This window comes from Capricornis sumatraensis, chromosome 14 (genome assembly GCF_032405125.1).
Source record: "Capricornis sumatraensis isolate serow.1 chromosome 14, serow.2, whole genome shotgun sequence".
Lineage (NCBI taxonomy): Eukaryota > Metazoa > Chordata > Mammalia > Artiodactyla > Bovidae > Capricornis > Capricornis sumatraensis.
This window is the reverse complement of record NC_091082.1, coordinates 15,004,526-15,031,319: the sequence shown is the minus strand read 5'-3', so window position 1 is coordinate 15,031,319 and position 26,794 is coordinate 15,004,526. Positions and strand designations below refer to the sequence as shown.

Sequence of the window (26,794 nt, the reverse complement as noted above, 5' to 3'; positions counted from 1 at the left end):
TCCGTGTCATGGTATGACTGTGTCACTGATTCCCCAGTGAGATCTGGGTATGAAACACAAGTAAAAGCAATACTCCTTTGTCAGCCAATAACTTTAACAACTGTATCTTTTCCCACGTTCTCTTCATCATTCTGAAAGCTGACTACAAAGCGCTGTAGGGTCTTAGGACAGCATATAGCCACCGAATGAAAGTGGGTTGCATGCAGGACACTGAACGTACCATGCTATAGGGTATGTCTGTGTGTTTGTGTGACCATCACCATATGGAGAAGATGAACCCTGACTAGGAACACCAGCACTGGAATCTGGCAAAGAAATCTTTTTTAATTTTTCAGATTGCCTGTTGAAACACCTGGGGATGCTATAATCAATGCATATGAGAGAAGAAAAGGTCAACATTATGATATTCAATCTCACTGGTCATCAGATATTTAAACATACTGCAAAAATTAAATTTCTTATTTTAATAGTTATTACCCGAATGAAGAAATGGTCTTTAAAATTAGAACATCATGTCAACATACTTGTGGCTCTGTTAGGCACTTATTCTAAATGTAAATCCAATTACCATAAAATATGAGCACATTTACATGATTCTTACTTTGTCTTTGTCATTTGATATTGAAAATTAATAATCACTTCAACAATTTTTAAAGTGGGAAAGGATGCATAAGTTTTGACCTAGTGAAGAACTGTAAGCACCAGCAGGCAATAAGACAATGCTGATGTCTCAGCTCTCAATGAAATCCATAAGCTACATGTTAGGTGTATTTCCTTTGCTAATGCCTTTAAATCATTTATTACAAACTGTGCCTCCATGAGAGCTTGCCATTTGCACAATTTCGTACATTAACAGTAAAATTCTTTTCATACCCTTCCGTTTGCCCACACCCACATTTTTATATCAGTTTCGACTCCTGGGACTTCAAAATAAAGCAAAGTGGCACAAAATATCTGCATCTTTGTTATGTCAGAATTTCTAATTCAATTAATCTCTTTGCCAAATTAGCCTGATTATTTTAAAATAGATTCTGTGTCTGTAAAGGTCACTGCTGTTTTTCATTAACCAATACTACCCTGACAGTAACTAAACAGAACAATGTATTCAAAATGGAGCCATGAGTTATTTTGTTATGCTTTTTTAATTGCAGTAATCTGATTTTTCAAATGTATACCCTCTATAATTACAGCTGAACAGTCTTACTAATATGACAGAGAAGTTAATTATTGGAAACTGCTCAATGTTTTCAAATAATATTATTTCACTCTTCTATTACTTGCCAATGCTCTTTCATTGTAAAAAGGATTCTGTCGTGCCTCATTTTATGATTCTCAGGTATCTCTAAAGTACATTTCATTTATAAATCACCAAGTTTTGAAAACAATGCTGGTGTGTCGGTGGCAGAAATACATGGGGGACACTTGGAGAATTCTCAGAAACTACTCCTAACCCAGAGTGGTGATATAGGAGATAGACGGACTCCTAAAATGGACAGCTGGTGTTTGTTTAGTGGAGTAAGATTGAAGCTTTGTTCTCACCCAGACACTCTGAGGACAAAGATAGTGGCTGAAGCTGAGCTCTGTTGAAGTAAAGAGATAAGGGGCCCACTCCTGAGTTCAAGCAAGACTTCACTTCTGCACATGCGCAGGAAGGCTCCTTGAGGGTCAAAAAGGGAGGGGGTCCATAATAAGTGTGGACACGCACCCACAGGGGAGATGGGATACATCTTATCGAAAAGATATACATGCACATTGGGGAGGGTCTTAGGATCAGTTAGTGAAGAAAGAAACAAGATAACTGGCCAAACGTAAACCAAGACCCAGAAGGACTGTCCTATATACTCGATTTAAGTCACCTCTTAACTGTGTTCCTTGTTCAGGACTCCTGCACTTCTCTCTGAGTGTGGATGTCAGTCCAGTTTGTGACTTATTGTGCTTCTCATTAGAGAGGATGCCCATACCCTTCCTCTCTGGGTTTGTGTTTCTGTCTTGCTTCTGACTTAAATAAAACAAGCTGTTTCTCTGTGTTCTCCCATTGTGCTGTGTCTCTAATGGTAAACTTTGTATCTGTTTTGCAGTTTTTGCCTCCTTGTGACATTTTTGCTTCCAAACTGGGTAAGAATCAGAGAATTCTGCTTCCAGTCTCTAGCGCCTGGTGGACTGGTATCTAGGTTCAATCCCGGGAGAGGGAGATAAAACTCTTGCTCCAAGACTACTATCCTTCCGAGAACAGTGGCACCAGGTTATAGGGCATGATGTCAAGGAAGAGTGTCAGGTCAAGTTTTATCCAACATATTGTTATCCAAAAGGTCCAGGGGTCCTGAGGTAAGGTGAGAAACAATGGATGTGGAGGGACAGGAGTGGAAGACAGAGGTCTGAGAACTGGGAGCAAATGTTTAAGTTTCTGAGACAACGGAGAGCCGAGTATGTATAAGCAGCTTCAAGTAGGTCAGCCCGGCTGGAGCGTGAGGCTGTCGAGGTGAAGGAAGCAAAGGTCAGACTGGAAAGGACCTTCATTGCCTCCTCGACTCACTTACTCGTGTAATAACTACTCAGTGCCACAGTGGTGCCAGGTTCTGAGGATTCAGACAACAAACAACCTGTGCCCTCTTGGAATATCCACTGCAATCTACGTGGAATGCACAGAAAACAAGATAAACAAGTAACACACGTACACCATATGAAAGAGTGGAGATAAATGTAAAAAGAAAGGGAAAAAAAAGTATCCCAAGGAGTCTTGAGAGGAGAATACAGTTTTAAACAGGATATTCAGCTAAGCTGTCACTACAAATCTGATTTTGAGTAAAAAGATCTGAGGAAGCATGCCAGAGTGACCCGATTGTAGGGAATTCTAGACAGAGGCAAGAGCAAGTATGAAGGCCCCGAGCCGGCAGAGTGACTAATGTGACCCAGGAACAGAGAAGATGCCAGAGTGGCAGAGCAAAATGGGTGTGGGGGAGAAGTGGTGAGTAACAGGAGGAAAACGGGGTTCTTTCATCCTTCGTAGGTACTTCAATACTCAGGTTACAGTTGTGCATGGATCTGACTTTAATGGAATACTGGCTGCTTCATTAAGAATAAACCAAAAAGGGGAAAAGGCAGAATTAGCAGGACTAGTGAGGAAGGGTACAGTAATCTGGGTAAAGGGGAGACGGCTTGGCCAGAATGGTAGCACCGAGAAGGGACTGTATGCTGGATCCATCTTGAAGGTAGACATGATGGAATTTTCTGCTGGTTTTGCACATGCTGGAGAATGTGAGGGGAAAAAAGAGAAATGAAGAATGACTGACTCCAAAACATTTGGCCTCAGCAACTGTTCAGATGGAGTTGCTATCAGCCAAAATGTGGGAAGCTGTGGGTGGAGCAGGGTTTGGGGAAGGATAGCGTTGTCATTCACTGAGATGCAGAAAATCACAGAAGCCAATTGGAACATGACAACTTTGCTATGACTATCAAACCTCCAAGGGGAGAAGATGAACATGTAGTTAGAATTTGGGGGGTGGGAGGCAGGAAAAGTGCTGGCTTCCTGAGGCCAGTAAGTCAAACAGGGTTAATATGATTAGTGCTGAGGTTCTCAACATGAAGGACAAAGAGGAGAAAACACATGTTTCTTTACATGAAAGTGGGAATAATAAGATTAAGTGTGTACTGAAGGAAATAACATAAATAAAATAACCATCCCAATGAGAGAAAATACAAGATCTCTAAAATATAAAACCTTTATAAGGGTTGAAAATTTCCAGAGGGTAATGAATTTTACTTTTCATGGCTATGTCTTCACTTTCAGCACTATGAATACATGCTAAGTATTCAATAAAGAGGTAGTAAAATAACCATATTACATTCATTAAATTATTTCATTATTTATTATTTCAAAATAAATTATTATATAAATTATTACACAATGAAATTTCACTTGTTAATCTTTGGCTTATCTCCAAACCCTTTAACACATAAGAAATCATTTCACTGTCTAAATAAGCCAAAGAGTAATCAATTCATTTACATGTATATTATGCCTTCATTTTCCATTTTACTTTGATTTTTAATTTTTCTTAAATTTTCTTAGGGCAAACCTCTACATGAAAAAAATAATTGTACAGAAGTTAGCCATCAAATTTGTTTTCAGCTTTGAAAATTATTTTCAATTTAGTAGGCTGGACAGAAACTCAAGGTGTGTGATGAGATAATAATTATTCAGGCCATCACACACCCAGTCCCCTTTCCTACTGCTTCTAGCAAGGACAGAAATTAAAAGGAGAAACTTTAAAGGAATAGATATGCAATTTAATAAAAGCAATAATGAATGGAAAAGTAAGTCAAAATAAATCAATGTCATTTAACTCAAATTAGATAAAGAACTACACAAGCTAAATCTGAGACTTGAATTAAGCATCCCGATAAATGCTGAATAAATGCTGTTTCTATTCAAGAGTAAATAACTAGCTTTGTTGTTGCTTTGTTTTGTCTTAAAATTTCCCCCATATAAGTGAGATCACACAATATTTATTTTTTTGTCTGACTTAATTCACTTAGAATAATGTCCTCAAGGAACTTTTCTTTCAAAGTGGCCTCTAAACTATAACTGAAAATACGTACAAAGCTGGAATACAAAACAATAAACCTTTCTGGAGTATATGTGAATCAAGAACAGAAAAGTATTGGGTTTCTAAAGAGACTGATCCATTTCAAAGCATTACTTACAGTATTTCGACTAGCAATAAAAATTGTGTGGGTAGATGGCAAGTATTAGCATTAGACAATTAGATAAACAAAAAAAGAGATATATTAAAAGAACCCACAAAGATTACATTCATGTATTAACTGAAAACCACATCGATTTATTTGTGACAAACATTGAAGAAATAAATTCCATATAGCATTCTTTAAACTTATACTACATTCAGGAGGTAATTCAAGATGGCAGTGTAGGAAGATCCTGAACACACCTCTGCCACAGACACACCAAATCTATAGACATGTATGGATCAATTTCCTCTGAAAAAGACCTGAAAACTAGCAGAACAGCTTCTCCACAACAAGAAATACAAGGGCCATAATGAGACCAATAGGAAAGGGAGGCGGCTTCCCAGGTGATTCAGTGGTAAAGAATCCACCTGCCCATGCAGGAAACATGGGTTCAATCCCTATATCGGGAAGATCCCCTGGAGGAAGAAATGGCAACCCACTCCAGTATTCTTGCCTGGAGAATCTCATGGAGAGAGGAGCCTGGTGGGCTACAGTCCACGGGGTTGCAAAGAGTCGGACACGACTGAGCAGCTGAACAACAACACAACAAGGAAAGGCAGAGATGCAGTATTATCAAAAACCCTGCCTCTGACACAGTGACCCAGGTGCAGGAGGGATCTCATCACACAGGGCTTCTCTGTGTGGAGCAGGATCTGTGCTCCATGCAGACATTCTTGGGACCTGGAGAAATGAGCCTAGAGAAACAGCAGCTTTGTAAACCAGTAGGATTTAGGTTCAGGAGACCCAAAAGGTGTGGGGTACAGGAAGCTCGTAAGGGGCTCATAAGCAGACTACGTTTGATCTACCAAAGTAGGAAGTTCCTAGTTACTATCCAAAGTTGGCAAACCAAGGAAGAGCAGTGCACACTTATTATTTAGAATTATAGAACCAAGTGCTAGAAGAAATGGGCTTCCCTCGTGGTTCAGCTGATAGAGAATCTGCCTGCAATGCAGGAGACCTGGGTTGGATCCCTGGATTGGGAAGATCCCCTGGAGAAGGAAAAGGCTAACTGCTCCAGTATTCTGGCCTGGAGAATTCTGGGGACTATATATATAGTCCATGGGGTCACAAAGAGTCAGACTCAACTGAGCAACTTTCATTTCTTGCAGACTAAGTCACCCTACTCATACTCAGTCACTTCAGGGTGTCCAACTCTTTGTGACCCTATGGACTGTAGCCAATCAAGCTCCTCTGTCCATGGGATTTTCCAGGCAAAAATTCCAGAGTGGGTTGTCATGCCCTTCTCCAGGGGATCTTCCCAACCTAGGGATTGAACCTGCATCGTTTTTGTCTCTTGCATTGGCAGGCAGGTTCTTTACCACTAGTGCCACCTGGAAAGCCTAAAACCCAGAGAAAAGCCAGCAGTCTGAAAACTACCTAGACCACATCAGCAGGAGATGCATTCAGTTCAGTTCAGTTGCTCAGTCGTGTCCAACTCTGAGACCCCATGAACCACAGGACGCCAGGCCTCCCTGTCCATCATCATCTCCTGGAGTCCACCCAAACCCATGTCCAGAGTCAGTGATGCGATCCGATCATCTCATCTTCTGTCGTCCCCTTCTCCTCCTGCCCTCAATCTTTCCCAGCATCAATGTCTTTTCAAATGAGTCAGCTCTTTGCATCAGGCGGCCAAAGTACTGGAGTTTCAGCTTCAGCATCAGTCCTACCAATGAACACCCAGGACTGATGCATTCAGTTCAGTTTAGTCGCTCAGTCGTGTCCGACTCCTTGCGACCCCATGAATTGCAGCACGCCAGGCCTCCCTGTCCATCACCATCTCCCGGAGTTCACTCAGACTCACGGCCATTGAGTCAGTGATGCTATCCAGCGATCTCATCCTCTGTTGTCCCCTTCTCCTCCTGCCCCCAATCCCTCCCAGCATCACAGTCTTTTCCAATGAGTCAACTCTTCGCATGAGGTGGCCAAAGTTACTGGAGTTTCAGCTTTAGCATCATTCCTAGCCAATCTTAAAGCAACTGCCAAGGGCACAGGGGTCTTTCTGGACATTATCAGGGAGCGTAGGTGCCTGATAATCAGGTGCCATCTCTGTGCTCCTTCTCCTTGCTAGCACCACTTCCTCTCATCCTGGGGCCCCACTGAGCCCTGCTGGTGCAGGCAGTTCATACAGCAGATGCCCCTTGGGTACCCAGCTCTGGTGGCCTGCACTTCTGCACCCAGGAGACTGAAACAATCGGGAGTGACAGTTTGGGCAGGCTACCACCCCCACAACATGACACAGCAGACTGCAACACATCTCCAGCTTGCCACTAAAAAAGGCTTATATTCCTGTGCTGGAGTCTCAGTGTGAGGGAAGCTTCAGGCCTTCCACATATCGAGAGGTTACAGAGGAGTTCTGGGGAGTGAAGGCCAGGGGAGTGAATGTTATCTTTGCACTCTCTCAGGCCTTGCTACAGCTCACCAGGGTCTCACAGAGAGGAGCATACACACTCATCTGGAGCCCTGACTTGTGGAACTGTCACATCCAAATCACCTGTCTGAAGGCCAACAAAGACAGTGGTCCCACAGGACTTTAAAGCTGCTCCCCAAGGGTCTGGCTTTCACTTAGCCAAAACTAGGGGCTGACTGAGACCTCTACCTTTGAACACAACAGGGCTTAGTACAACCTCAAAATCTGGAACTTATCAAGAATAAATCAGGATTTTTAACAATCACAAAGATTTGAGAGATAACCAAAAGCTAGGGCAGGGCTGAACAGTAAGGTTCACGGCTTACACAAGGACACTCCTTCCAGCCTGGGAGAGGTTCCCCATTTTGTCTAATATAAAGAAACACAGAGAGAAAAGCAAAATGAGGAAACTGAGGAATAGTTTCCAAAAGAAAGAACAAGATTGAATTTTTAAAAATCCTTAAAGAAATGGGGATAAGTAATTTACCTGATAAAGAGTTCAAAATAATGCCCATAAATATGGTCACCAAACTTGAGAGAAAACATGAATACAGTGAGAAGTTCAAAAAGGAGATGGAAAATGTCAGAAAGCACCAAAATGAAAGTTACGGGGCTAAAGAATTCAATAACTGAACTGGAAAATGTAACAAAGGGCTTCAGCTGAAGACTAGATCAAGCAGAAGAAGAAAAAAAGCAAACTTATAGACAAGATAGCAGAATTCTTTCAGTAAGAGCAGCTAAAAGAAAAAGACAAAGAGTGAAGATAGCTTAAGGGATTTATGGGACACCATCCAAAAGACCAATATACACACGATAGGGATGACAAAAAAAGGCAGAGAGAGAGAAAAGGGACAGAAAGTTTATACAAAGCAATAATGACTGAAAATATTCCTAACCTACAGAAGAAAATAGACATCTAGGTCCAGGAAGACTAGAGAGTTACAAATGAGATAAACACAGAGAGAGAGACACGTTATAATAAAAATGTCGGAAATTAAAGAGAATATTAAAAGCAAGAGAGGAAAAAAAAAAAAAACAAAACCTTTTTACATACAAAGGAAGTTCCATACGTCTATCAGCTGATTTTCAAGAAGAAACTTTGCAGGCTGAGAGAGAGAGGCATGACAGATTCAAATTGCTGAAAAGAAAAATCTTACAACCAAGAACACTCTACTTGGCAAAGTTATCACTTAGAATTGAAGGGAGATAAAGAAGTTTCGAGACAAGCAAAAGCCAAAGGATTTTATCAGCTCTAAACCCCCATTTAAAGAAATGCTAAAGGGACTTCTTTAAGCTGAAAAGGCACTATCCAGTAACAAGAAAACATAAGATGGTAAAAAAAAAATCTCACAGGTAAAGGTAAATAACAATAAAACTAGTGGACTGACCATTTATTAAACTACTACTAAGGTTAAAAGAAAAAAGTTGTAAAACTAACAATAATAATTAGCTGTGAGATATGCAGGCTTCCCAGGTAGCACTAGTGGTAAAAGAGCCCCTGCATCAACGCAGGAGATGTAAGAGACACGGATTTGATCCCTGGGTTAGGAAGATCCCTAGGGCATAGTAACTCACTCTGGAGTTTTTGCCTGGAGAATCCCTCGGACAGAGGAGCCTGGCCAGCTACAGTCGTTAGAGTTGCAAAAAGTCAGACACCACTGAAGCAACTTAGTATGCATACATCATGATCTAATGGGCTTTATTCCTGGGATTTATTTATGCTGAGATGGTTCAACATCTCATTAATACTATGCACTTTAACCAAATAGGTAAAAAATTATATAATGAACGCAACAGATACAGAAAAGACATTGTCAAATTTTGATTCAACATCCGTACTTCAGTCATGTCCAACACTTTGAGATTCTATGGACTAAAGCCCGCCACACTCCTCTGTCCATGGAATTCTCCAGGCAAGAATACTGGAGTGAGTGTGCCATGCCCTTTTCCAGGGGATCTTCCAGACCCAGGGATCGAACCCAGGTCTCTCACATCTCCAGCATTGGCAGGTAGGTTCTTTACCACTAGTGCCACCTGGGAAGCCCATTAACATAGTGACCCTGTTCATTTGTGAAAATACAGCCCAATGAGTATCTTGGGCTCACTTCAATCTGGTCAGCAACTTCTCGTCCTTTAGAGGTGTGATTAGGGAGGAGTTAGGTGGGGAAGAACAGGGCTTTCTAAATACTGTGTAGTGCCACAAAAATGTGTGTGTTATGTTTTGGTTTTATAACAATTTCTAAACTCTTATCAAAACAGGTATAGAGGGAATGGACCTCAACATAATAAAGGTCATACATATGACAAACCCACAGTTAACATCATACTTAATGAAAAGTTAAAAGCTTTCCCGCTGAGATCAGGAACAAGACAAGATGCCTACTCTTGTCACTTTTATCAACAGAGTGCTGTAAGTTCTCACCACAGCAATTAAGCAAGAAAAAGAAATACAGTCATCCAGATTGGAAAAAAAAAGTATAACTGAAATTATTTGTAGATTACATGAGACTGCCTATAGAAAACCCTAAGAACTTCACCAAAAACCTGTTAGAACCAATAGATAAATTCAGCAAAGTTGCAGGATATGAAATCAACATACATTTAGCCCTCCTTATCCATGGGGTCTACATCTGCAGATTCAATCAACCATGGATCAAAAGTATTTGAAAAAAAAAATTCCAGAAATTTCCAAAAACCAAAACTTGAATTTTCCCCATGCTAGCAGCTATTTACTATCATTTACACTAGATTTGTATTATAAGCAATTTAGCGATGACATAGAGTATATGCAAGGATGTTCATGGATTATATGCAAATATTATGCCATTTCATGTAAGTGACTTGCGCACCTGTGGATTTTGGTATCGTGCTTGGGTCCTGGAACCAACTCTCTGTGGATACGTAGAACGACTGCACAGAAATCTGTGCATGTCTATAAATTATAATGGAATATCAGAAAGAGAAATTAAGAAAGCAACCTCATTTACAATTGCAACAGAAAGAATAAAATTCTTAGAAGCAAATTTAGTCAAGGAGGTGAAGGGACCTGTATGCTGAAAACTATGACACTGATAAATTATTCAATAAATAAGACACGAAGAAATAGAAAGATATCCTGTGCCCATGGATTGGAAGAATTAGTATTGTTATAATGTCCATACTATCCAAAGCAATCTACAGATTCACTGTAATCTCTATCAAAATTCCAATGACATTTTCACAATACTAAAACAAACAATTTAAAGATTTCTATGGAACCACAAAAAACTCTAAATAGCCAAGCACCTTGAGAAAGAAGAACAAGCCTAGAGGAATCATGCTCCCTGATTTCAAACAATACTTAAAGCTATAGAAACAAAAATGGCATGTTATTGACATTAGAAACGTACATAGAGCAATGAAATGGAATAAAGAGCCCAACAATAAATACATATACGGTCAAGTTATATATGACAAAGGAGCTATGAATATACAATGAGGAAAAGACAGTCTCTTCAATATATTGAGCTGGGAAAATAGAACACAAATAAAAAAATGAAACTAGACCACTATCTTTGTTGTTCTTGCTATGTCCAACTCTTTGTGAACCCCCTGGACCGTGGCCCCACCGGGCTCCTCTGTCCATGGGGTTCTCCCGGCAAGAATACTGGAGTGGGCTGCCATTTTTTTTCTCCAGAGGATCTTCCTGATGAAGGGGTTGAACCCATGTTTCCTGCACTGGCAGATGCATTGTTTACCACTGAGCCACCTGGGAAGCAGAGCAACAACAAAGACCACGGTCTTACACAATATATAAATATTAACCCAAAATGGATGAAAGACTTGAATGTAAGGTGTGAAACCAAACCATAAGATTCCTAGAAGAAAACAGGTGGTAAGTCCTTTGATATAGGCCTTGGTGATGATTTTTTGAATTTGATGTCAAAAGCAAAGGCAATTAAGGCAAAAAAAAAAAAAACAACCAAGTGGGACTATTTCAAACTGAAAAGCTACTGCACAGGAAAGCATACCATCAATAAAATGAAAAAGCAACCTAGAATGGGAAAATATTTTCAAATTGTATATCTGAAAACGAGTTAATACTCAAAATATTAAAGAACTCATTCAACTCAATAGTAAAACAAACAAAAAAAGAATAAAAATTGTCACAGAATCCAGACAGACACGTTTTCAAAGAAGATATGCAGATGTCCAACAGATATATGAAAAGGTTCTCAACATTGCTAGGGAAATCCAAGTATTAGGGAAATACAACTTGAAATCACAATGAGAAATCACCTCATGCCTGTTAGAATGATCATAATAATAATAAAAAAAGCATTGAAAGTTTTAGAGAAAAGGGAATCCTCTTACATGATTTGTGAGAATGTAAATTGGTGAAGTCACTATGGAAAAGAGTTTGATGGCTCCTCAAAAAAAAAAAAACTGTAAATAAAACTACCATATAACCCAACTGTTCTACTTTTGAGTATTTATACCCCCATACCCAAACTCAAAAACTCTAATTCAAAAAGATATACACACCCTTATGTTCAATGCAGTAGTGTTTACAATAGCTAAGATATGGAAACAACTCAAGTGTTTATTGATGAATGTAGGAAAAAGGAAGATGCACACACACACATACACACACACACACACACACACACACACACACAGTGGAAGATCATTCAGCCGTAAAAAGAAGGAAAGCTTGACATTGGTGACAACATGGTAGGACCCAGAGAGCACTATGTTGAATAAAATAAGTCAGAGAAAAGACAGATACCATATGATTTCACTTGCATGTAAACAGAAAAAAAAAGCTAATGAATCAAAACTCCTAGACTGCTGGTTGTCAGAGGGAAAGGGTGAGGATGGGGACAAAATGGGTAAAGGAGATGGATTATATGGTGATGTATGGTAACTAGACTGATTGTGATGTATACCAAGATTGAACCATTACGTTGTACACCGAAAACAAACATAATGTTATTACCAGTTTTACCTCAAAACTTATAATACAACTTAAACTAATCAAAATCATATTGCAGAAAATCAGACAAAGACACCTTACCATTCATTTCCTTGTGAAGGGTTTTCTAGTAGCACTCGGATTATGTATAATAAGCAGCTTAATAATTTCAGAGAAAAATTGAACAGACGTATTCTTAGACCTTTAAACAAACAACAGAAATTGGATTCTCATTTAAACTCAGTTCACAGATAACTAAAAAGAACTGTCAAAGATATCAATATTAAGTACAGCACTTAAATTATGTTTAGAAACTACACTACCATAATTGTATAGCCACTCTGAAGTTCTAAGTGCCTGAAATTGAAAGAAAAAATGAGAATGACAGCTTGTATGAACCACAATAGTGGATATTATACACTAAGTAATTCAACTTTTGAGCATTCAAAGCCATAAAAATCATATCCAACCAAGATTGGTTGAGGTATGCTTAAAAGTTTAACCATTTTATAGATCTATAAATTTGGGAATAAATTTTAATTAGCCAGAAAATCTAGCTGCTTATAAATTCACAAGGATAAGTTATAAACATTGTATCTTCTGAGCACCTTGCAGATTTGATTATACAGAAATTATAATCATATATAAATATGTATTATACATGTAGATAGTAATTATAGAATGACTGAGAAATCCTAATAGCATATAATGGGAAATATATACACTCACACCGCCATTTTTGAGATTCAACTAACTTTTCATTATAGGTTTAAATACTGATGAAATCTTAAAAAAAATTTTTGTGGGAAATAACACAGCCATGGATGTATCTTTTTACATGGCTGTGATAGTTGATGTTGGAGAGGACTAATTAACATTAAGCAAAATGTGCTTAAAATCTGATTAATAGAAGCATTACCTTTCCTGCAATTATCAGGTGGTACCAGATTTACACATTATGAATAAAATTCTGAGAAAGGTCTTCCAATAATTGTTTCTTAATAAAATCTACAAATGAAATGCCATTTTGTTTTTACTCTGCTGTAGGTGAGTGTACTTAAGGTAATACTTAACAGTAAAAGGTTAATGCTTATTAATTGCATAATTTTTCCTTGGTTTTCCTATTAAAATGCTAGGTACATACAGGTTAGTTTCTTAATAAAGTCTTTTAAACTGTTAATGAAATTGCCCTGGTTTTATAGAACTGGTCTCCTTAAATGATAGTTTAGTCAAAGCTGGGTATTCTTTCTGGCCTGGAGAGACAGAATTTTTAGTACTAAAATAAAGGAAACCTTCTATGCAAATAATGTGGACTCTTCAAGTAATATCTATTGGTGCAACCTCTAACCAATCAGATTAGAGAAGCACTTAACCTAACCCTGAACTAACCAGCCATTAAGATTCTGTCATTTGTGTGCCTTACAGATTGAAATACTTCCTGTGGTCAGTATTCAGGCAACTTCTCATAACTCAAGTTTTTCTCTATGAGCCCACAGAAGCACATTAAACCACCCAAGAGGATTCAGAGGTCAAAACTGTGAAATAGTAAAGTCTACACCAAACTATTTCCATTGCTTATTGACATCGTAAGCAATAATCACATGAAAAAAACATTGCATACTGGCTCACTATATATAACTTTTCAAAAATACATGGTATTGTGGAGAGGTAAGAAGTATGACTGACAGACACTTCAACCCCAAACAGGCTTAGGAGGTCAGTGACTATGCCAATTTCATGCCCTCTTGAAGTTCCAAAGTTTCCCAAATGTATTTTATGGCAAGAATTCCTGGGATGTTATATGCTGAGCGTGGCTCTGCACTTTATGATTTTAAACCTCCAGGAGAAGGTGTTGTACATTTCAGGACATCCTACATGCTTCTTGCTATTAGATGTGATAGGTAAACTCACCCCTACTAAACACTAAATCAGAAAATTATTCCCCATTAGGGTCACCTGGAATCACCAGAGTCTCCTCAAAACAAGCTTTAGGTGTCTCTCACAGTGAAAATATGGAGAACCCTCATTTAAATGACTTTCCTCAGTATTTCTATCAATCCAAATGGTCCACTCAGAAGTCTACTAAATGATACCAGACTTGAAGATGTAAAGGTGTCAAGATACTTTGACATCACCAGAGGCAACATCTACTGCTTTTTAAACATTAATGCCTGACAGAGATTATCAAGTTTACTCTTGTATATAAAAGATATTTTGAAAAAGGACTGTATAGCTGTATTTTTTATTACAGTGAGCATATATACAAAATATAGACAGGGAAATAAAATGAAAGACTTACTTGATCTCTGGTTTTTGATAAAAAATAACTTTAGTCTCTCTTTAAATGTGTTTTCATTCATATAAAATTCAACTTGCACCCTGCAAACAAACAAACAAACAAAAAAACACAATTAAGCTAAACAGTAAGATATGTGAAAATAAAAACAAATTATGTGATGTAATATATTATATAATTTGAGCGAATCCCCACCATAGAAAATGAGAAGTGAGTTAAAACACTGATTTTTTGGAGAGTACCAGTTATGTTCTAATTTTAAAGATATACTCAGTTTAAATATCATATGCAGTTAATTCAGTTGTCTGTATTACTAGATAAATGAGTGGTATGTATGATTCAGGGCTTTCCTGGTAGCTCAAAACAGCAATAATGCAAAAGTCTTTCATATATGTTTGAGGAATAATTTTTCATCAGTGTAGTCCCAATTTTTTCCCTGTCGTAGGAATCAACTGGATGCTTACAAAAGTGAGGATGAACTAACCACCCCAGATCTACCGAATCTTAAGGGCCTGGGCTTGGAAATAGAATTTTAGCAAGGCTTCTCTTTACCTTGAGCCTATTTTGGGACATGATATATGGGACATTTTACTTTCTTATTTATTTATCTGTCTCATATTAAATATTGCTTGATCAACAAAGGAGTGGTACTGGCAACTGGAACATTAAAGTCACCAGAGGTAAGTTACCAACCAGACAGATTATTTAAGGGACTGAATATTCTACCTTTAATCACTATAAACTGGTATCAACACTCTAAAACATAGTAGCATTCTAATAAATGCTTTTGCTTTCTCCCTGAATTCTAGCAACTCCTCTCAAATGAGTGTAAAAATAAAATTTTCAAAATACTGAGTAAAAAGCAACTGTGTTCAAACTTGGTGAATTCCGAATAATCATCATCTGAAATTTTCTCAAATAATCTTAAATACATTTACTATAAGTTAAGATTTCAAGAACAGTTAGAAAACATTTTAATGCTCACAAACACAAAAAATACTTAATTTTTCCTGAAGAACTATGGATGGAGGTTCATGACATAGTACAGGAGGCAGGGATCAAGACCATCCCCAAGGAAAAGAAATGCAAAAAGGCAAACTGGTTGTCTGAGGATGCCTTACAAATATCTGTGAATAAAAGAGAAGCCAAAGCCAAATGAGAAAAGGAAAGATATACCCATCTGAATGCAGAGTTCCAAAGAATAGCAAGGAGAGCTAAGGAAGCCTTCCTCAGCTATCAGTGCAAAGAAATAGAGGAAAACAATTAAATTGGAAAGACAAGAGATCTCTTCAAGAAAATTAGAGATACCAACGGAACATTTTAGGCAGAGATAGGATCAATAAAGGACAGAAATGGTGTGGAGTTAACAGAAACAGAAGATATTAAGAAGAAGTGGCAAGAATACACAGAAGAGCTGAACAAAAAAGATCTTCACGACCAAGATAACCACAATGGTGTGATCACTCACCTAGAGCCAGACATCTTGGAAGGTGAAGTCAGGTGGGCTTTAAGAAGCATCACTGTGAATAAAGCTAGCGGAGATGATGGAATTCTAGTTGAGCTATTTCAAGTCCTGAAAGATGATGCTGTGAAAGTGCTGCATTCAATATGTGAGCAAATTTGGAAAACTCAGCAATGGCCACAGGATTAGAAAAGGTCAGTTTTCATTCCAATTCGAAAGAAAGGCAATACCAAAGAATGCCCAAACTACCACACAATTGCAGTCATCTCACACGCTAATAAAGTAATGCTCAAAATTCTTCAAGCCAGTCTTTGACAGTACGTGAACCATGAACTTCCAGATGTTCAAGTTGGATTTAGAAAAGGCAGAGGAACCAGAGGTCAAATTGCCAACATCCGTTGGATCATCAAAAAAGCAAGAGAGTTCCAGAAAAAAATCTACTTCTGCTTTATTGACTATGTCAAAGCCCTTGACTGTGTGGACCACTACAAACTCTGGAAAATTCTTAAAGAGATGGGAATACCTGACCACCTGACCTGCCTCTTGAGAAATCTGTATGCAGCTCAGGAAGCAACAGTTAGAACTGGACATGGAACAACAGACTGGTTCCAAATAGGAAAAGGAGTACATCAAGGCTGTGTATTGTCATCCTGCTTATTTAACTTATATGCAGAGAACACCTTAAGAAAGGCTGGGCTGGATGAATCACAAGCTGGAATTAAGGAGAAATATCAATAACCTCAGATATGAAGATGACACCACTCTATGGAAGAAAGTGAAGAACTAAAAAGCCTCTTGATGAAAGTGAAAGAAGAAAGTGAAAAGGTTGGCTTAAAACTCAACATTCAGAAAACAAAGATTATGGCATCTGGTCCCATCACGTCATGGCAAATAGATGGGGAAACAATGGAAACAGTGACAGACTTTATTTGGGGGGGGCTCCAAAATCACCACAGATGGTGACTGCAACCAGGAAATTAAAAGTCGCTCGCTCCTTGGAAGAAAAGTTATAACCAACCTAGACAGCATATTAAAAAGCAGAGCCATTACTTTGCAAACAAAAGTCAGTTTATTCAAGGCTATGGATTTTCCAGTAGTCACGTATGGATGTGAGAGCTGGCCTATAATGAAAGTGAACAGCTAAGAACTGATGCTTTGAGGTGTGGTATTGGAGAAAACTCTTGAGAGTCCCTTGAACTGCAAAGAGATCCAACCAGTCCATCCTAAAGGAAATCAGTCCTGAATATTCATTGGAAGGACTGATGCTGAAGCTGAAACTCCAATATTTTGGTCAACTGATATAAAGAACTGACTCATTAGAAAAGACCCTAATTCTGGGACTGATTCAAGATGGGAGGAGAAGGGGACGACAGAGGATGAGAAGGTTAGACGGCATCACCAACTCGATGGACATGAGTTTGAGTAAACTCCAGGAGTTGGTGATGGACAAGGAGGCCTGGCATGGTGCAGTCTATGGGGTCGCAAAGAGCTGGACACAACTGAGTGACTGAACTGAACTAAATATCACAAAATTTTGATAATGTAATCTATATAAAGTAGATAGTTTTGGGGTTGGCTTTTTGTTTGCATTTTGTTTTGTAGGGATACTCGAGAGATAAAAACTGGAGAGAAAATACTTGACATAGGAAGATGTTCATGTCCTAGAGAAATATTTCACTCCTAAATTCTAAGGTGCCTATTAAAAAAGATCTGTGAATCTTTTAAAAGCAATCTCTTATGCAGTAAAAACAAAGGGCTTTTGTTATCAATTGCTAACCAAGGTTTATCAGTTATACATTTTAAAAACTTGAATTACTCTTTATCTCTCTTTTCCCTAAAGACAATATTATCACCCATCAATATTTTCTTTCTTTTGTATCCTTTTGTGATTTCTGTTTTTTGTTTTTTTTTTACTTTATGTGTAAAATGACAAAAATCAAGATTCTTTCTTGTTAATTTCTCTAGAAACAAGCCATGGATACTGCAGTAATATCTTCTAGCAGAACATCTCTACATGCATGCTTGTGCCCATGCACACACCCCCACATATATATGGAAACCTTCACACTCACAAATGCTATGAAATACATGCACACACATAAAGACCCACAACTCCACTGGCATCTTGGAAAACCATCACTGGACCTGCTTCCCTTATTGATCAAGTGAAAGAAAGTTCATTTTAATAAAGTGACTGTGACACTGATATTAAGCTACATTAATTCAAATTTGCTATGGATACAAAAGCAAGTTTGAGAAGGACATATGGCTATTATACAAGTAATAAAACAAAAGCTGTGTAGATTTGCTCCTTAGAATTATCAAGCTTATAATAGTATCCGTGCATTATTCAGATAATACCTGGAGTGCAGTACCGGGTATACAGCAGAGGAGCATATTTTAACTAAAATGAGATTGTCTAAATCCTTAAGCAAACAATGAGTATCTGGAAAGCATTTCATATAAGGACAAGTTTAAGTAACTGGAAATGTTTAACCTTACTCAACGGCTGTCTATAAACACTGAAATGACCATCATTATTAAAATGAGATGATTCATAATGTGATGTATAGGATTAGTTATAGAAAATGTGAGAATTATGAATGATACTACCCAGTTCTGAAACTATAAAGCTGAGCATTCTCCAATACATATAAATGTGCCAAAGACTAAGTAACAGCTTGCAAGCGACTGGATTTTTTCCTGAAGTGAAAATGATTTTGCATGGTGTAAGGTCTCTCATTAAATAACTTTCAAATTCCATTCTCATTATAATATCATGTGAAGCAACAGAGTTAATTAATCTAGTGATCTGAGTCAACATCACTGAGGAACATGGATGATTTTAAAGCATACATTCATACAAACACTTTTCAAAGTTAAAATGAAAAAAAAAACAAATAAAAAATTAGCAAAACACTTTTTGAACCCTGTCTTCCATCAGATACAAAAAAACGTCATTTAGATTTATTATTTATAACATAGAAGGGAGACTTATTTGATTCATGACAACTGTACAGGAATCCAGGCAGCTTCAGTTCAGCTCAGTTCAGTTGCTCAATCGTGTCCGACTGTTTGCGACCCCACGAATCGCAGCACGCCAGGCCTCCCTGTCTATTACCAACTCCCGGAGTTTACTCAGACTCACGTCCATCAAGTCTGTGATGCCATCCAACCATCTCATCCTCTATCATCCCCTTCTCCTGCCCCCAATCCCTCCCAGCATCAGAGTCTTTTCCAATGAGTCAACTCTTCGCATGAGGTGGCCAAAGTACTGGAGTTTCAGCTTTAGCATCATTCCTTCCAAAGAAATCCCAGGGCTGATCTCCTTCAGAATGTTCTGGTTGGATCTCTGTTCAGTCCAAGGGAGTCTTCTCCAACACCACTGTTCAAAAGCATCAATTCTTCGGCACTCAGCTTTCTTCACAGTCCAACTCTCACATCCATACATGACCACTGGAAAAACCATAGCCTTGACTAGACGGACCTTTGTTGGCAAAGTAATGTCTCTGCTTCGATTCAATATGCTATCTAGGTTGGTCATAACTTTTCTTCCGAGGAGTAAGCGTCTTTTAATTTCATGGCTGCAGTCACCATCTGCAGTGATTTGGAGCCCCCCAAAATAAAGTCTGACACTGTTTCCAATGTTTCCTCATCTATTTCCCATGAAGTGATAGGACCAGATGCCATGATCTTCGTTTTCTGAATGTTGAGCTTTAAGCCAACTTTTTCACTCTCCTCTCTCACTTTCATCAAGAGGCTTTTTAGTTCCTCTTCACTTTCTGCTGTGAGACTGATGTCATCTGCATATCTGAGGTTATTGATATTTCTGCCGGCAATCTTGATTTTAGCTTGTGCTTCTTACAGCCCAGCATTTCTCATGATGTACTCTGCATAGAAGTTAAATAAGCAGGGTAACAATATACAGCCTTGATGTACTCCTTTTCCTATTTGGAACCAGTCTGTCGTTCCATGTCCAGTTCTAACTGTTGCTTCCTGACCTATTATAGTGTATATTTTGGGAACTATCCAGCACCAGATATTTCTCTAGTACTCAGGGAATTGGGTGAGAGAGAATTTAGTTTTTATCTTTCCTATTTTTTTTTTCATGATTTTAGCTGATTTTAAATATCCTCTTAGTAGTTTCGTTTCCAGATTTAAATGTGCTTTTACTTATTTCCTCCCTCTTTTCTCCTTTCCTTTCCTCCCTCCCTTCTTTTTTCCCTTTCTTCCTTCTTCTCTTCCTTCTTTTCTCTTCATTTATGCATTCCTTCCTCCCGTCTAACTTCATCTGAACTGACCTCTATCCAGTAGGTGATTTTAGCGTATTCTAAAACCGTACAGTTTTGAACAATACACTAGAGCAAATCTGCCCTCATTACTCCTTATAATGTCATTTTTCACATTTTTATACTCAAAATTTAAGACCATTTTGTCTCATTTATACCAATATAGCAGTGGATATGTGATTGTAGTTAATAAAAATAAAGTAGAATTGCAATCATTACTACACCATATCTATTCCTACTGACATACATTACCATTGGTTAATAATATGCTGGTTGTTGCTTTATTTGGGCAGATCCTATAATTTTGTTTACTATTCTTAAACTGTGCTGTTCTGACCTTAACTTTTTTTAATATTGTAATTGACAACCATGTTGAACTCTCTTATAGGTAGTGATATTTTTCATGCTTATTTTTTGTTTTCTAGGCAGACAATCACGTTGTCTGAAAATTTCCAATATCTATATTCCCTTTTCATTGTTTTTGTCTTATTACATCAACAAGAACTTTCTGATGAAAACAACAATCAAATAACCATTGTATGTTTTCCTAGAAGGCATCCAGTGCTTTAGAAGTAATTACATTATTGACAATGAAATTGCAATGAATACTCATATTTTACTAAAAATCATAACAGGAATGAATGAATGCTGATTCTTAAAAAAAAATCTTGAATCTATCAGTTGATGGTGTATTTTTGTTTTTTCTTGATTTATTGACTTGGTAAATTATTTTAGTTGTTTTTATATTGTCATGTGCTTAGTCACTCAATCATGTTCAACTCTTTGTGACCCATTGGACTGTAGACTGCCAGGCTCCTCTGTCCATGGGATTCTCCAGCCAAGAATACTAGAGTGGGTTGCTGTGCCCTCCGACAAGGGATCTTCCCAACCCAGAGATCAAACTCAGGTCTCTCACATTGCAGGCAGATTCTTTACCACCTGAGTCATTAAGAAAGCCCAATTTTTAGGTGTTTTTATATTAGGCAACTTTTTTTTTTCAGTCGTGGAATATTGTTTCTGTAATAGTGAACTATTTATGTAATTTACTGCTGGATTCATTTTCTTTTATTTTAGAAGCTTTTATTCTATGTTCAAAACTAAGATTCATGTGCTATTATCTTTATATTATTCTTCAAATATAAACTGAAAATCTCCTAGATGTTTTACTTTCTAGAACAATTCTTAGTATTGTAGGGTTTTTTTTTTTCATAACCATCATCAATTTGCCTTAACAATATCAAACACGTAATAGTGATTTCAATTTTTTCCCCCATTTTCTGTTGCTTACTTGAATTTAGCATAAAAATTATGCAATATTTTCTTGAAAAGCAATTTTCCTATTTCAGTCTTAAAATTCCTCTTAACTAACTTTAAAATAGAAAAAAATAATGGTGACCCAGATTGTTAATGCACCAATCTTTCAGGAACACTTCCTTTCTTCCTTTCTTTCTTTTCTTTCTTTTTTTTTTTTTTTGAGCATTGATAATACCCTGGACTCTGTTTAGGATGCCAAAGTTTTGTGGATATTCTCTTTGGGAACTCATCACAGATCATTACCAAAGGAAAACTCTTCTTCTGTGTCTCCTTGGTGCTGTTCCCTTCCTGCTTTCCTCCGATACTGTCCATGTATCAGTTTTACAATTACTGCACTCATTTCAAACAAGGGAGTGTTGATCTGGACTTTCTGGTCTAACTGCTGTCATTCTCTTCCAATCACTCTTCACGATGGTGAGGGTAGCACTTCTCAGCAATATGACATAACTCCACTAGATTGTAAACTCTATGAGGGTGGGGACCATACTGCATTTTGTTCATGCTTATGTCTTAAATATTTAAATTTCTGGACACCTACTAGGGACCTATTTCTATTCATTGCCTGAATGAAGAGGTAGTGTGGTCCCGAGTTCTTTCTTTGGTACAAACCTTAAGGACACCTAGTGCTAGTCCAGTGGAAGAAATAAAGGCATCTTACTTTTCTTCCTTAGGTTATAACTACTTAAGGATAAAATACTTGGGTTTGTAGTGGGCTGAATCCTTGAAATATCTTCCTTACTCCAACTTGGTTTGCCTTGTGATTAATGGTTATTCCATGAATTTTTTAAAATTAATTTGGATGTGCTTGTTTATTTGTACCATCTCCTCATGATTTAATAAACATTTAGAAAAAAATTCCACTACTGTTGATTTATTAATTTTTACAGTGTTGCTATGACTTGACTTAAGCAGCCATCACTTTTATTGTATTTTTTAAAAAGTTTAATTCAAGTAATTTTAGTAATTTGCCCAGATTTATAGCTAGTACTGAGACAGAATTGGGACACTAGTCTTTCAGTTACTACTTCTTGCTTCCTGCTTTCTCTTCAAGTTAATTTTTCATTATTAGCAGAGTTCCAGGTTATCTGTGAAGTATTACAAAAGACCACTGCAAATACAAGACCATCACAGGGATACTAAGAAGTGTTTGTTTAATTCTGCCCTTTGACTGTTGACTCTAAAGCAGGTTCTTATCCGTTTCCAAATATTCACTCCTAACTTCTGGTAACTAAATTATTTAACAGAGCTACCAATTTTGAGTATGCCAAAGCCTTTAACTGTGTGGATAACAATAAACTGTGGAAAATTCTGAAAGAGATGGAAATATCAGACCACCTGAGCTGCCTCTTGAGAAATCTGTATGCAGCTCAGGAAGCAACAGTTAGAACTGCACGTGGAACAACAGACTGGCTCCAAATAGGAAAAGGAGTTCATCAAAGCTGTATATTGTCACTGTGCCTATTTCATTTATATGCAGAGTACATCATGAGAAACGCTGGGCTGGAAGAAGCACAAGCTGGAATCAAGATTGCAGGGAGAAATATCAATAAGATCAAATATGCAGATGACACCACCCTTATGGTAGAAAGTGAAGAAGAACTAAAGAGCCTCTTGATGAAAGTGAAAGAGAACAGTGAAAAACTCTGCTTAAAGGTCAACAATCAGAAAACTAATATCATGGCATCGGGTCCATCGTTTCATGGCAAATAGATGGGGAAACAGTGGAAACAGTAACAGACTTTATTTTAGGGGGCTCCAAAATCACTGCAGATGGTGACTGCAGCCATGAAATTAAAAGGCACTTACTACTTGGCAGGAAAGTTATGACCAAACTAGACAGCATTTTAAAAAGCAGAGCCATAATTTTGCCATCAAATGTCTGTCTAGTCAAGGCTATGGTTTTTCCAGTAGTCATGTATGGATGTGAGAGTTGGACTATAAAGAAAGGTGAGCACTGAAGAATTCATGCTTTTGAACAGTGGTGTTGGAGAAGACTCTTAAGAGTCCCCTGGACTGCAAGGAAATCAGTCCTGGGTGTTCACTGGAAGGACGGATGTTGAAGCTGAAACTCCAATACTTTGGCCAGCTGATGGGAAGAACTGACTCATTTGAAAAGACCCTGATGCAGGGAAAGATAAAAGATGGGAGGAGAAGGGGATGACAGAGGATGAGATGGCTGGATGGCATCACCAACTCAATGGACATGAGCTTGAGTAAACTCTGGGAGTTGGTGATGGACAGGGAGGCATGGCATACTGCAGTCAATGGGGTTGCAAACAGTCAGACATGACACAGCAAATGAACTGAAATGAACTGAACCATTCAAATGGAACCTTGTAAAAAAATAAATAAATGAGCCTACTTTTTCATCCCCACAGAATTAGTTTAGATTGTTCAAGCTCAAGTGCTTCAAAGGAGCTTCTACTTGGCTTCTAGTCTTTGCTATTTACACCAATAACCTCATTTTTAAAACTCTATGGAGTCTCTCTTAAGTCACTTGCTAACATCTTTCTGTCCATCTTATTCTTTTCATAATTATACATGCTTAACTTTCCCATCTCCATTAGTAACAGCTAATAAGGAGGCAACAGTTAAAACTGGACATGGAACAACAGACTGGTTCAAATTGGGAAAAGGAGTACGTCAAGCCTTTACATTGTCACCCTGCTTATTTAACTTCTATGCAGAGTACATCAGGGGAAATGCTGGGCTGGAAGAAGCACAAGCTGGAATCAAGATTGCTGAGAGAAATATCAATAACCTCAGATATGTAGATGACACCACCCTTATGGCAGAAAGTGAAGAACTTTAGAGTCTCTTGATGAAAGTGAAAGAGGAGAGTGAAAAAGTTGGCTTAAAGCTCAACATTCAGAAAACGAAGATCATGGCATCTGGTCCTGTCACTTCATGGGAAATAGATGGGGAAACAGTGGAAACCGTGGCTGACTTTATTTTTCTGGGTTCCAAAATGACTGTGGATGGTGACTGCAGCCATGAAATTAAAAGACGCTTACTCCTTAGCTTCCCTGGTGGCTCACATGGTAAAGCATCTGTCTACAATGCGGTAGACCCAGGTTCGATCCCTGGGTTGGGAAGATCTCCTGGAGAAGGAAATGGCAATCCACTCCAGGACTATTGCCTGGAAAATCCCATGGACAGAGGAGCCTGGTAGGCTACAGTCTATGGGGTGGCAAAGAGCCGGACAAGACTGAGAGACTTCACTTCACTTATTCCTTAGAAGGTAAGTTATGACCAAATTAGACAGCATATTAAAAAGCAGAGACATTACTTTGTCAACAAAGGTCCATCTAGTCAAGGCTATGGCTTTTCCAGTAGTCATGTATGGATGTGAGAGTTGCACTGTAAAGAAAGCTGAGTGCAGAGAAATTGATGCTTTTGAACTGTGGTGTTGGACAAGACTCTTGAGAGTCCTTTGGATTGTAGTAGATCCAATCAGTCCATCCTAAAGAGATCAGGCCTGGGTGTTCATTGGAAGGACTGATGTTGAAGCTGAAACTCTAATACTTTGGCCACCTGATGCAAAGAGCTGACTCATTTGAAAAGACCCTGATGTTGGGAAAGATTCAGGGCAGGAGGATAAGGGGACAACAGAGGATGAGATGGTTAGATGGCATCACTGACTCAATGGACATGGGGTTGGGTAAACTCTGGGAGTTGGTAATGGACAGGGAGGCCTGGCGAGCTGTGGTTCATTGGGTCGCAAAGAGTCGGACACGACCAAGCGACTGAACTGAACTGATAAGGAGGCAGAGATTAATTCTGGAGACTTTCAATAGCATTCTCTGCACTGTAAAAATAAAGTTTTAAATTATGCCATTTTCAGAAAGTTAAATCATCTACTATATGCATATATATATGCATATATATACATGTACATATATGTGTATATATATATATATATATATATATATAGTGATGTGTGGGGAGAGAGCAAATTAGCCAAGATGGAGTGTTCAGGCTTCTTGCCCCACAGTTTGTAAATAATGACTATATAACAGCTGAGATCACTTACAGCAGTGTGCATACCTTCAGGAGGTACTGGCTTGGTCAGGAGCTACTTTGTGCTGTAGGGATATGTGAGCTCCACCTAAAACGCAGCGACACTGCTGCTGTGTCATCGGCCTGTGTCCACTGGGTCAGCCATGAGACGACAAAATGTAGTGTGTCTACTGCGATGGCTGCTGCAGTAGCAGGAGAGGATACTGTTACGGCCACTGTGCCAGTCAGGAGAGAGGTGGTATTGTGTTAGGTTATGCTACAGCTGCTGCTATGGCTGCCGCATCATCCAGGCAATAATAAGCGTGTCTTGCAGTTCCGCAATGCCTTGAGATTTCTTCCAGCCTCTTTGGGTAAGCTTATGCCTTGCCTACCCAGAGTTCAGTGAACCGTGTGCTCAGTGAGATACAGCAAGATAACTGGCACTGTGAGCAGGATCAGTGATACATGATTAGATAGATATATGTAATGTAATGAGGAAAGATTCTGGGGTGCTAATCACTCATCAGTTTTCTTTCATTCTGGGTAACATAACGCTGATGCCCCTCAATACTGCATTTATGCTTTTGCCATTCCTTGGTAATCACAGCTTGCCAGTAACTGGAAACACACAACCTTGTGGCTTCCAGGGGAAAACAAATTAGAAGTGAACCCAAGAGTACTTTTGTATTCAAGTTTTTCTTCAGTTTAAAAACTCACGTCCTGATGTGCAATGCTCATTTTCAAGACCTACTCTCTGTACTTCCCCATTGTGTTCAAAATAATTAAATTTAAGTAATCTCAATTTTTAAACCTAAGCATGGGAAGCAAAAGATAAACAAAGCTAGGAGAGGATTTAGCTTTGGGTATAAAGTTATGCTTCGGGGGTGGCACAGTGGTAAAGAATCTGCCTGGAATGCAGAAGACCTGGGTTTGATCCCTGGGTTGGAAAGATATCCTGGAGAAGGAAATGGCAACTCACTCCAGTATAACATGCATACATGTAAGCATATATTATTAAAATATAAAGCTGTTATTCACAGAATGATTTAGAAGCTTATAGGTAGCACAAGCCCACTACAAGCCTAACAACCATCTAATCAAATCTCCGATCAACTACAACGTGTAAATTCTCTTTTCTTTTTCTGTATACTTATAAGAAGAGGAAAGAAGACACCATGTAATTTCTAACTCAGATTGGACTCTTGCATCAGTCATTTTAAAACCTTGAAGGAAACTATAATGATGCTCCCACAGCCCAGGATTGCTATGAATGGGTGGCATGATCAAGTAGCAAACCCCAGCTTGAGGAGAAATGCGTTTGTTT

General features: G+C 38.4%; 1 protein-coding gene across 3 annotated transcripts in view; it reads right to left on the bottom strand.

Moving 5' to 3' along the window:
* KCNT2 (potassium sodium-activated channel subfamily T member 2) overlaps window positions 1–26,794 on the bottom strand; it is a 437,588-nt gene that overhangs the window by 294,352 nt on the left and 116,442 nt on the right. For all 3 annotated transcript variants that reach the window (XM_068985918.1, XM_068985919.1, XM_068985920.1), the window contains exons 2-3: window positions 14,410–14,489; window positions 12,213–12,312 (exon numbers count right to left, since the gene is read on the bottom strand). In XM_068985918.1, the coding sequence (XP_068842019.1) occupies window positions 12,213–12,312; window positions 14,410–14,489 (180 nt within the window). The remainder of the gene's footprint in view (window positions 1–12,212; window positions 12,313–14,409; window positions 14,490–26,794) is intronic.